General features: G+C 47.8%; 1 protein-coding gene across 1 annotated transcript in view; it reads right to left on the reverse strand.

The window, feature by feature from the left end:
• GCH1 (GTP cyclohydrolase 1) overlaps positions 1-5835 on the reverse strand; it is a 39016-nt gene extending 33181 nt beyond the window's left edge. The window contains exon 1 of the mRNA XM_074998640.1: positions 4708-5835. Coding sequence (XP_074854741.1) covers positions 4708-5035 — 328 coding nt within the window. The 5' untranslated portion in view covers positions 5036-5835. The remainder of the gene's footprint in view (positions 1-4707) is intronic.
• Between the last annotated feature and the right edge of the window lie 6460 nt (positions 5836-12295).

Consider the following 12295-nt stretch of genomic DNA (forward strand, 5'->3'; position numbering starts at 1 on the left):
AAGCAGAAAAATACTTAAGGCCTTTCAGGTCTTTCTTACACACCCTAAAGAAACAGAAGAGGCCAAAAAAATCACAGAACCTTTTTCTGCTTTGCAAGAGTCAAGCTTTGAAAATACTAATGGTAGGTGACATTAAACAATCCAAATACACTTACATGTGAGCTTTGTAAAAGGACAGTTGTATGCAGTGTGCACATCCACGCGTGTTAGTGCACATAACAAAACATATTGCAGTCACAGATGGAAAAGCTTAGAGGGAACATTACCTGTTATTACTGATGCCCAAAGGCAAGTGGTTGGGTCTTGTAATAGAGAAAGTTCCTGGATCTCAAGAGTCAGCAGCAGGGAACTAATATTTTATACTCCTTTTGGCCACGCCACCTTCCCCAGGAGAGCATGCTCAGGAGCAGAGTGCTGGGACTTTACGGCCTTGTAAGGTGCTAGCTAGATGGAGGTAGGGGACAGCCCACTAAGAGGCCTAACAGCAGCCACAAGGGTGCAGGGGGCACAGCAGGGTTGAAACACTATGGAATGAGCTACAGATCAGGTCATTTCCCATGGATGTCTCCCACGGGAAGGGGGTTAGACATTGGCACAGAGAAGAAGCAGGCAGATGGCTACCATGGGACATCTCAGTTGAGTGCACATGGTGGCCAGGGACTGGGGCTCTATCACCAGACAAATGAGAACCATCTACAGGTTGAACCCCTCTAGTCTGTCACCCCGTGACCTAACCAGTGTCAGATGAGAGAATCTGCTGGACCATGGGAGGTCAATGCCATCTGCCAGCATTACCAAGACTTCCACTGCTTATCAGGCTCTTAGAGCACATTTAGGGGTAAAATAGAGCTAAATACCAGCAAAGAACACTAAGAGCCAGGACTGGTGGCTGTAAACAAACTTCATGGGACTGCAGGAAGCTTGGCCACCCCTGTGATAAGTGGTCATCTGGTTAACTAAAATCATGCCACATTAGAGATGTGGCTGGATGAGAATGTTCCAGATTAGAGAGGTTCAACCAGGACAAGGCAAGGTGAGAAGAGGAAAATTAGGAGTTGATGGGGAGTGCTGAAGTGAGCTGCAGACCAGACTTTTCTTTCTCCACCTTGCTGCTCCTAACAACCAGCTCTTTTTGAGCTGCTTTTGAGTTGCAGTAAGCGAGTACCCACATCTGTACACCTCTTTCAGGAACAGAGTTCCCTATAAGCTGAGGGCTTCTGTGGCAGCTCAGGAGAGATTAAATGCTGTCCAGTTGATCGGCTAGGTTTGTTTCTGTTGGTGTTTCATACTATATTTACACAAGTCTCAGTGCAAATAAAAATTTATTCCACACATGGCTGGAAAAGATTAGAGGGAATATTGCTTGGGGACTCAACATTCAGGACTAGCACACCAATAAATGTTTATTTGTGACAGAGTTTTACTACCCCCACCCCACCCCTTTTTTTTTTTAACAGAAGAAATTATAGATAGCTGTAGATATGAGGCTTTCACACTTTCTATTAATAAAACCTCTGTTTTCTGCTTAAGCAGTATTCTTACAGAATAAGAAAGACTGTCAGGAAAATTATACATGTATAATTAAAATCTATACATTTTCTTAGCTAACTCTTTGAACCCTCATCCAGGGAGAGGTGCAGAGGCATTGTGTAAATTTATGGATAGAAAGTTAAGTCTGAAAAAAAACAAACAAGCAGTCATGTAGCACCTCAAAAATTATTTTGTTAATCTTTAAAGTGATGAGCTTTTGTGGGGCAGACTCACTGTTTCAGACTTTGCGATAGGTCATTTAAAACCATCAGTGCTGTACTGGAAATGGCATATCTCCAGATCTGAAGAAGTGAGTCTGCCCCACAAAAAACTCATCACCTACTAAAGTATTTTGTTAGTCTTTAAGGTGCTCCATGACTGCTATTTTGGTTTTGTTAGAATGTAGGCTAACTGGGCTACCTCTGTCACCCTTCAACACGCAAGTTTGAAAAGTGTAACAGACAACAATAAGTTGAAAGTCTAAGTGCAGTGGTGAAAGGCAAGTGTGAAATATTTTGTTAGTGAAAACAAGGGCAGTAGCCTAATGCAGCACATGGCTGTGGGCAAGAGGAGGGTGTGGAGGTATTGACCCTTTAGTGTGGCTTCCTTTTCACCTAGTTAACTGAGTGCAATTACTGTCCATAAGAACAGCCATCCTGGGTCAAACCAAAGGTCCATCTAACTCAGTGTCCTGTCTTCCATCAGGGACCAATGCCAGGTATCCCAGGGGGACTGAACAGGTAATCATCAAGTGATCCATCCCCTATCACCCATTTCCAACCTCTGACAGAGGCTAGGGACACCCTACCCACCCGGGCCAACAGCCATTGATGGGCCCATCTTCCATGAGCGTACCTAGTTCTTTTTTCGAACCCTGTTAAAGTCCTGGTCTTCCTCGGGCAGCTGCCCACAAGAGGTTCAGATGCCACCTCGCTGATTTGCAGAGCTCCCACAGCCACACATCGCAGGCAGCATGTTTCTATTGGTGCTGCACATCCACACATGCCTCAATGCACCACTAATTACCTCTCTCTGCTCTGAAAACTGTAAGGCTCCCTGCGCCTCTGTCTACTGGAAGGGAGGAGATGGCTTTTGTCCCCTCCCTGCCACGAAAGCAGCAATGGGGCTGGGAGAAGAAAGGAGCGGTGGAAACTTCCTTTTTCTCCTCCAGCTTCTTTTGCGGTTTCTCCTTCCTTGCAAAAAATACCGGTACCTGCTGCCTCCGCAGCGCAGCATTTCCATTCAGCAACAGCATGCCGCCGGCACAAATCTCGGCTGTGTCACTGATGCCATTGGACTGTGGATGGCAGTCGTGAAGCCGACCACAAACTTGTTAGTTTCACAGTGCTGCTGCTTGATTGTGTTATGAACAAAAGCATACAGTGGAACCGGAGATTCAGGAAGACAAAGCTGCATTTGCTTATATTTGGTCCTACACAATCACAAGGCGTTTTTAAAAGTCGAAGCTTGAATCCTACAGAAATTGCTAGTCTACCCTGTACTCACTTGGGAGTGGTGAGCAGAAGGGAGTTTTAAAACCCTTGTATTGTTTGTGCTAAAGTGGCATTCAGGGTCCCCAGTCAGGTTAGGGCCCTACATCTAGACATGATATCAGCACTGTAAAACTCCCTCTAGAAACAGAGTTTAGAGGGTGAGTTGGGGGGGGGGGGGGAAGTCATCCTTGCATTGCTCAGCCAGCATTGTTTGAGTTTAAAGTTGATAGCTGCAAAATTTAGCTACAAATAGCTTACAAAATTAGGGACTTAAAGGGTAAACACTGTTTCTTGCCTACACCCTTGAGAATTCAATGTAAAGTAGCACTAAATTGGAGCAGTAATAAGACCATAATTAAAATTACATCAGAGATTTCAGTTTGTAAACTGTTTCTAAGGAAAATAAGATCAAGGAAGCTTTATACCAAAGTTGCTTACTCCAACTTGTTTGACCCCTCAAGTTTGATAAGCAAGCCTGAAAATCCACACAAGGATCAAACAACTGAGCAAAAAAGGCTTTACAAAGCGCACAAGGGTTCACAAAACAAAACCCCCACACTACCTAAGGCTTGGAAACTGAAAGTGTCAGAAAGTGTTCAAGGCTTGCTTGCCACCCTGGTTAATATTCTAGGCTTACCATATATTATATATATTTTTTTTTAAAAAAAGAGGACACCCCTGAGAGGGAGGAAATCTGTATGAGTATCCACCAAATCAAATTTTATTAATGTGTTGTAGTATATCTTGTACATTAATACAAGATAACTGGGTAGATACTGATACAGATACACACTCTCTCAGGAATGTCCTATCTTTTGAAAGGTCAAATATGGTAACCCTAGAATATACCCTATTTCATTCAAGTCAGGGTAGGCACTGCTTTCACTACCTACGCCAACACCTCCTGGCATCATGCGAGCTGTACAATTTTTTCTTCTAGTTGAGGTATATCGGATAAGAGGAAGGAGACATTTTTAAAGCATCCCACAGACTAAGAGCATGCAGGAAATCAGAGGCCCAAAATGACAATCCTTCCCCAGACCAACCCCAGGAGTTTCCCCACTCTGTAGTTCAGAGCTCTGCCAGCTGTTTGAGTCAGCAGGAAGTAGCAGAGATTTTGTTTGAAGGTTTATTGCAGGGAATATGTTTCAAGAGTGGAGTTTCCTTCAGTGATGCAAAGGGCTGTTATTTCACTCTCTTTAGTAATACCCAGTGAACTCTGGAGTGGATGGCTGGTGGGGGGTGGGGCAGGTGCAGACAGAGAACATCCTATTTGATTCCATCATGGGTCAAACACTGAAGGCAACTCTGCTGAATGTCCTCACCTCTAGACAGGCTGAGGAGTGGTGACTCTAGAGGCTGGATTGCTTTAGGCAGCAATGGACGATCAATGCTTAAGTGAAGGAAAGTTTCTGGATTCAACACAAGTTTTATGCTGCCTTTCCAGGGGCACTCTGTTGCCCTAACCTCCGAGAACAGTCCTGTAGGGTGGATCAGCCCCACCCATCTTCTCAAGCCCTCCTGCTGCTGGACCAGAGCCCTGCACCTCCGCGGGCTCCAGCCACCGTCAGCACCCACCCGGTGTCCTGGTTTGGGGGATACCCGAATCCTCCCGGCAAGCTGATGAGAGGCACCCCGGTACTCCCCACACCTGGGAGGGGGTGGGCTCCCTGTGCCCGCCTACCTGAGATGGTCTCCTGGTAGCCCTTGGTGAAGAACTGCATGGCAGTGGCTGCCCTCCAGGGGGTCCTGAGCAGCCCCTGCCGCTCGGGGTCCTCCCCCAGCGAGCGCAGGATGGAGGTGTAGGCGGCGGCCAGGCTGGGCAGGTTCATCTCGTTATCCTCCTCGCTGCGGGTCCGCTCCTCCTTCCAGCTCTCCTGCGAGGGCGCGCTGGGGCCCGGCGCGTAGCGGGGCTTCTCCGGGGGCCGGCTGGGAGCGGGCGCGGACGGCTGCGGTTTCTCCTCGGGCGCGTAGCCATTGCAGCTCAGCGGCCCCAGCTTCCCCTTCTCCATCTGCCGGGACTTGGGGGTGGGGGGGGGGAATCGCGCGACCCCCCGCGGGAGGGGGCCGGTGGGGTGGCGGGACTGCGGGGGGCCCCTGTGCGCCGCGGGGGAGGGTGCACCGGGGCAGCCCGTGCGGAGACCCTGCGCCCCAGAGGGGAAGGGGGGCCCGGGACCGGGGGAGTCCCAGAGGAGTGGGGATGCCCCGCGCCCCGGGGGGAGGGTGCGCGTGCCCGGGCAGAGGGCGGGAGTCCGTGCGCCCAGCCGGGGTCCCCCACGTCCGGCGCCGGCCAACGCTCTACAGCTCGAACTCTCCACGAGCCCGGCCCGGCGCTGTCCTGCTCTTTATACCGCGTCCGGCTCCCGTCGCGGGGCCCGCGCCGCTCCCATTGGGCGCCCCGACCCGTGCGTCACGCAACCCGGCCGCCTATAAGAGGATCAGGGCGCGCGGAATAGAGGAGGCGGAAGCAGCGCCTGGCCGACAGGTGCCCCGCCCCGGGTGGCGGGAGGGTCCCGCGGGTACTCTAGGTGGGGCGCCGCTCCGCTCCCGGGGGAGGGGGCGTGTTGTGCCTTGCGCGCCTATGCCGGGGCCTTTGCGCCTCGGGCAGGCCGGCTCCGGATCCTGCCGCTGGTTTCCCCGGCTGGGGCTTGGCGGTCCCAGTGCAGTGACCCTGGGGAAGTGCTCACCCCCTCCCCACCCCCCGGTCAGCATCTTGTGCTCGAGAGCACTGCCGAGTCAGGGGCGACCTCGCAAGCGCTGCAAACCGCCCGGAGCGCTCCGCAAACGGGCAGCGGCGTCCCCTCGGCTCTGCCAGCCCTGCCGGGTACACAACGTGCAGCAGCAGGGCCTGGGTTTGCTTCCTGGACTGCAGGTCCCGCCCACGCAAAGTCAAGAGCAGAGTGCACCGTAGTCCAGCCATTCAGCAGAGCGGGGACAGGCCACTCCTGCCTGCCTCCCTTCGGCCCTCCCAGGCTCACCGTGTGCTGATAGTTGGGGGGGACCTGGCATAGTGTTCCTGAGTTGCACTGGACAGAGTTTTGTGTGGGGGTTGGCACTTGTTTGTGTGTGTCTGTGTAGGTGGGGGTGGGGTGAAAATAACAAAATTTCATTCAGCTGGTGTCTTACCAGAGTCCCTGCCAACTCTTTCAATAGCTCCCTGCTAGCTGTTGCTGCAGCTGGGCACCCACTTACAGATTGCAAGGAGTAGGCAGTAGGTCTCTGCCAGGTGGAAGGAGAGGTGTGTGAATGGATTCTCTTCCCTGTCCCTTGTTCCACCTCTGGTTGTTTTATGAAGATGATGGTCCTACAGTCGGCATGTCTGGGCCAGGCCAGGCTTACAGGAGGTTTAAGGCTCTACAGTGGTTGTTCAAAACAAAAACATGGGCTGGGAGGAGTCCAGTTCAGTGGTTTTCAACCTCTTTCATTTAGACCCCTAAAAATTGTCCAGTGGTGGGGTGGACCCCTTCAGAAATCTTAAGCATCACTGCAGACTCCCTGGGGATCCACAATCTGAAAAGAGGTTATTTACCTGGAATGGGAGTTCTTCAAGATATGTGGTTCCTATTTGTATTCCGGACCTGGGCAGGCCTACCATGCACTGGAATGATTCACAGCAGCATCCATCAGACCAGCTGAGGAGGTGTGTGTGTGTGTGTGTGTGTGTGTCCCTGCAGTACAGGAGTTGGTACCCGGTGAGTTGTGATGGTGACAATGGAAGTGGCAGGTACAACTGGTTTGATGCCCAACACAGTATTGTGTACTGCAGTGGAATCGCTGCCGGGAATGGTTTTGGCTACTATATGACCTGTGTGGGGAACAATGAAAATCAGTTGAGGAGCTGGATGGAGATGACCCAGGCAGTGCCAAGGCTCACTGTCGAGGAGAGGGATGTCTGATGGAGCTGTTTCTTGAGTGTTGATCCCACAAGGATCAGTGCCAGGATGCTTGGTGCCGAGGTGAGCATGGCTGGTTTCGCCTGGATGCTACCAGATGCGGTGCCAGTTCAGATGTCTGGGAGGCCGGCAAGGATCTCCTGTGGGCATAAGATCAATAAGGTTTTGAGCTGCTCAGCAGGTCTCCGAGGTTGAATGAGAATACAGGTCTCCTACCTGGTTACCTCTGGATGGGAAGCCAAGGGAGATAGGGTTCAATGGCTCTTCCACCAGAACGCCAAACAGTACCACCAGAGTTTCTGATGTCGGTGCTGGGGGCGGTGTGGAGGATGGCCCTGCTATGGAAGATGTGCAAGGCACACTCAATTCAACCCTGCAGCCATGTTCCAGTGCTGAGAGACCCTGTACTGATGTGATAGGCTTAGGGTCGACTGTCTTAGTGTGGTCAGGATGCCTTCATGGTGTCTCGTCCGACTTTACTGGGAAGCAGCCTTAATCACTTTTGCTTTTCTTCTGGGCAGATGAATGGGACTAGCACCTTGGGGAAAGACAAGGGTCTTGAAGAATGGCAGCACTGAGAAGGTTTGTTCTTCGGTGCCGAGACCGCCCATATTGATGCCGGTGTGTTGCACACCACACACGTCAGTGATGACTCTGGTGCCACATGTGGTTGCAATGTAACCTCAATGAGGTGAAGCCAAAGCCAATGATCTCTTTCTCTCTTTGTACTTGGTTTAAAGCCCTTTCACATACTACATCTTTCAGTTTGATGTGACTCTTCAAGGCCCTTTAGACAGGAGTTGTGTGGATCTCCTATGGGCATAGGTTTTAAACAGGAGGTACACGGATTGAAGCCATGGGACTAAGGCAGGAGGATGGAGCCCATTTAGTCAGCTGCATGAAGTGGAAACTTCATTTTGGTAGTTTTCACTTTGTACATCTGATGAAGTGGGCTCCAGGCCACACAAGCTTCTGCCCAAATAAATTTGTTAGTCTTTAAGGTGCCACAGGACTCCTTGTTTTTGCTGAAACAGACTAACTCAGCTACCCTTCTGAAACTTACAGCTCACAAAAAAGTGCAGGTACAATGCATGGTTCATGAAGCCATTATGGCAGGGCATAATCCCAAGGACCTGAGACCTCCGTAACAGGGAACAAACTCTGATAGCCTGACTAACTACAAACCTACAAAAAAAAAGATATTGAGAACTATTTACAAGGAGCAATGGACAAAGCATTTGGAGGGGATTTTGAAGTGTGTGGGGTCCTTTCAAAAAGGATCCTGTGTAGATGAGCTGTGCACAATCAAAAGCAGCACTTCCGAAGTGCTGTGGCTGTCATTATGCTAATAAGGTGCTGCATATTCATTGCAGTGCCTCATTAGCATATCCTGAAGTCTCATTAGCATCCCCCTTTCAAAAGTGGGGGTGCTAGTGTAGACACAGCCACTATATGAGAAACGGGACTGTGCTTGCATTTCTTAGCCACCATTTCTATATGATTAACTACATCATACTGAAGAAAAATATCCCACAAAGTGTAACTGCCAGGTGAAGGAAACTGTCACTGCTGGCTAACCATTCTGGAGGATCAAACCCACTGATTCACTTCGGTAAGCAATTTTTCATGTTTTATTAGATACAGACTTACCAAGTCTGTTATTGGCATCCCTACAGGGGCAGAGTTAAGGTTATCCAAAGATATTATGGGAAGGGGTCACCTTCACTCTATGTGCTTTGGTTTTCCACTTCAGGGCAGAGGGTAGGGGAGCTACTTGCTAAATTAGTTTTCTTTATGCCCAAATTCTAACTTGATACTTCCCGAAGTATTGACATGCAAATCTGGAGATTTAAAAAGCTGAATATTCAAGAAGCACAGGAAAAAGAATGTACTGTTGTGTGGCTGCAACCTTAACATCACTATGTGGAAATTTAAACCTAAACTGTAGTGATATGTGGGGGGAGAGAATAATAATTAAAGCTCTCCTTGTTTACATGTGCAGATCTAGAGTCCATTTACAATGTTACTGCACTACATAATTATAGATGTGAACTACACTAAGCCAATGACAGTGTGATACATAACATTAACCAGAGTGAGCCTGGACACAGATTTATTTTCCCTCTCTATAATCATGGCTGGTTTTTATACCCTTTAATGTGAAAGGCTAATGGCACCAGCTGCTATGTAAATTTGCTCATGCTGCTCCACCAGGAAACCTCAATCCTTCGTTGTTCCACTGCTGCATCCAGGAGTTTACTGAGGGGCCTGGCAGTTGTGCCCATTTCAGCAAAACCTCCCTTTGATCTCAGAGTGCCCTCGGAGAGCACAATGGCCTTTTTTAATCTAGCCTCTAATTTAAGCTTCTGTCCCGGAAGCTCTCCTAGTTAGTCTCACCAAAGGGCACAGATGTAATCGCCCGTTTCTCATGGATGCATGGGTACCATGTTAAAACATTAGCTAGCCACAGCAACAGTATCAAGGGATACATAGCTGGGTAATGCTGGAAAAAAACAACTCCCTCCTTACTTAAGCGGTAAACAAGAGTCAACAGGATACCATGGTTTGAATTGGGTGCAGGGTAGAACTAGGTCTGGGGAGGGAAGCTGGTGGCACCATTTTCCCCAGGGAGACCAGGACAATCTCACCCACTCCCAATATGGTTATTGAATCTGTAGTTTGAGAAAAATCCCCTATGTAGTTTGGGACCAGCCTATCCCTTAGCTTGAGGAATCTAGGCCACCATCACCCACATTCAGGCAGATTTTAACACCCAGACACCTCTGAGCATGGAAGACTAATCAGGTCAACCTTTCTCTGAATTCTGCTGCTACCCTTGAATTTCCTATTCCCCTGCCTGCTTATTTCCTTCATCTTAAGGATCTCTCCTTTCTGTTTAATATTTATGGCTGATGTTGTATGGATGGAGCCTGCTAGCCATCTCATTAACCCCTTCCTACCCTGGCCCTAAGTGGGGTTGGCACTGCTGTGTGCAAATAAAAACAAAAAGGACCATTGGTTTACTATGTACTCACAAACACCAATGTGGAAAGGGATCTGCAGTGGACAGTGAACTGAAAATGTGCTCTTACAGGATGGTAAATTACACAGTGTGCTCTGTCAATAAATGGTTATTTGTATTGTGATATCTCCCAACCCCACTCCCAGCTTGGTCTGCTGCTCTGGTTTTCAGCCTGGAGGGTCCACAAATTATATCTAAGATTTCCAAAGGGGTCAGCACTTCCTCTTGAAAACCACTGATTGAATAGATTAGATGCTAGGCTATGTCATGGGAGACCTGGTTAGATTCCCAGCTCTACCACTGATTTGCTGTGGGCAAGTCACTTCAATTCTGTTTCCTGTCCCTGCTGCAGTGTTTCCAGCTCTCCTCACACTTGGTCTTTTCCTTAAAGCCTTAGCTCTTGGAGTTAGGGGATTACATGATAGTCTCAGCTCTCTTTTTTTTTTTTTTTTTTTTTTTTTGAAAAAAGGTAAGTTTCTGGCCTTCAGGGTTATGGGAAAAAGCCTGAAAACATTGTTCAAATGCACCCTAAAGGCTCAATTTCTTTTTAAACAAGCACCCAACTGTGTTACAAAAGCTCATGGTTTTAAGGTACTCTCATGACATTTGAGATTCTGACTCATTTTTTAACACTTGGAGTTCACAATACTGTATCTTCCTTATTTGTTTAGACTGAAAGCTCATCAGAGCAAGGGCCATTCTCTTATTATGTTTGTGTAGGGTTTATCACATCGGGTCCTAGATTTGAGACCTTCAGCTCCATTTTAATAGAAATAATAATTGTGCTGTGCAAATATGCCATGTACGAAGACATTATCTCTTCCTCAGGTGTTTAGCAGAGATGGGATTAAGCTGTAAAATGCCAAGTCCGATTTTAAGTCCGCCAGTGTTTGCAACTCTAGATGTGGTTCATCCCCATCACATACACACAACTTGAGGCCAGCCCTGAAGTTCAGAGCTATGTCACAGCTCAGACAGCACATGGATTTGTTTGCTATGATTATGGTATCACCTGTTATGTGCTAGGAGTCTTCTACATAGTCAAGAAAGGATGGCTTTGCCCCAAGGAACTCATAGGCTAAGAACAGATAAGTAAATAGACAGATCACGAGAAGAGAACCAAGTATTAAATCTTTTATGCAAATCAAAACTAGAAATATTAGATGGAAAGACAGACATTCTCTACTGAATATTTGGGGGTAGCTGGAACTAGGAATTTTCTTCTGGCCCAGTTCTAAATTGCAGGGGACAATCATATATCTGTAACTTCTCCAGTCTCTATTTCTGCAAACAATGACCAGCCTGTCTGTCACTGTAAACTCCCTTGAAACAGTCCAGGGAAGTTTTAACCTTTCCCTGGCTTTACATGTTGATGGTGATAGCTTCTTTGGTCTTTTTTCACTTGGGGTCCATGTACCTGAGTTCTCTGTATCAAGTACTTTAGTTTGCCACATGGCACCTAGCAGCGGTAAATTGCCCAAGAGACAAGATATGGGCTGGGAAATGTTTCACAGGCACCGATTGTAGAACATGACATTTCCCTTCGTCTCCCAGTTGGTACCAATACTGAAAACAAGGCAGTAAATAGAAACAAATCTAAATACCGGGGCTCTGATTTTGATCTCAGTTTGCAGCAGCATAAAGCTAGAGTGGCTCCAATTAAGTAAGTGGCATTACACTAGCGAAGAAACAGCATGGGAGCAAAAGCAGAGCTTTCAGTTTTATTGCTCGGGACACTGGGTCAGGCAGACACTGCTGACAAATGGACAAAGGGATTAAAACCCAAAAACAGGTGTATAAGCCAGTCCTGGGGGAAGCTATCTACTCATAGCAGATACTTGCTGGGGTTTTACATTTTGGCAACATTGATGTTGCTTGTTCTACAAATTCAATCTCATTGAACTGATTCAAATTCTAGAACATCTGGCTATAAAGGTGACAAGTATCAGAGGGGTAGCCATGTTACTCTGTATCCACAAAAACAGTAAGTCCTGTGACACCTTATAGACTAACAGATTTATAGGAGCATAAGCTTTTGTGTGCTTTTCTGATGAAGTAGGTCTTTGCCCACAAAAGTTTAAGCTCCAATAAATCTGTTAGTCTATAAGGTGCCAAAGGACCTCGTGTTGTTTTTGGCTATCTGGGCTGTGTCAGTGCCCTTCATGCAGATGTACCTATTAAGGGGCTAATTCAAAATTCACAGAAGTGAATGTGAAGACCACCACTGACTACAGTGGGTACTTCACAGGTTAAAGGTTTGTTCTGTAGATCCTTTTTTTATTTCCTCTAACACATGATAAGCATTTGAAAGACTATTTTAATCAAACAAAAAAGAAAGTAAAGGGAGACAGGAATGA

The sequence above is a fragment of the Carettochelys insculpta genome, chromosome 6 (genome assembly GCF_033958435.1).
Source record: "Carettochelys insculpta isolate YL-2023 chromosome 6, ASM3395843v1, whole genome shotgun sequence".
NCBI classification, from domain to species: domain Eukaryota; kingdom Metazoa; phylum Chordata; order Testudines; family Carettochelyidae; genus Carettochelys; species Carettochelys insculpta.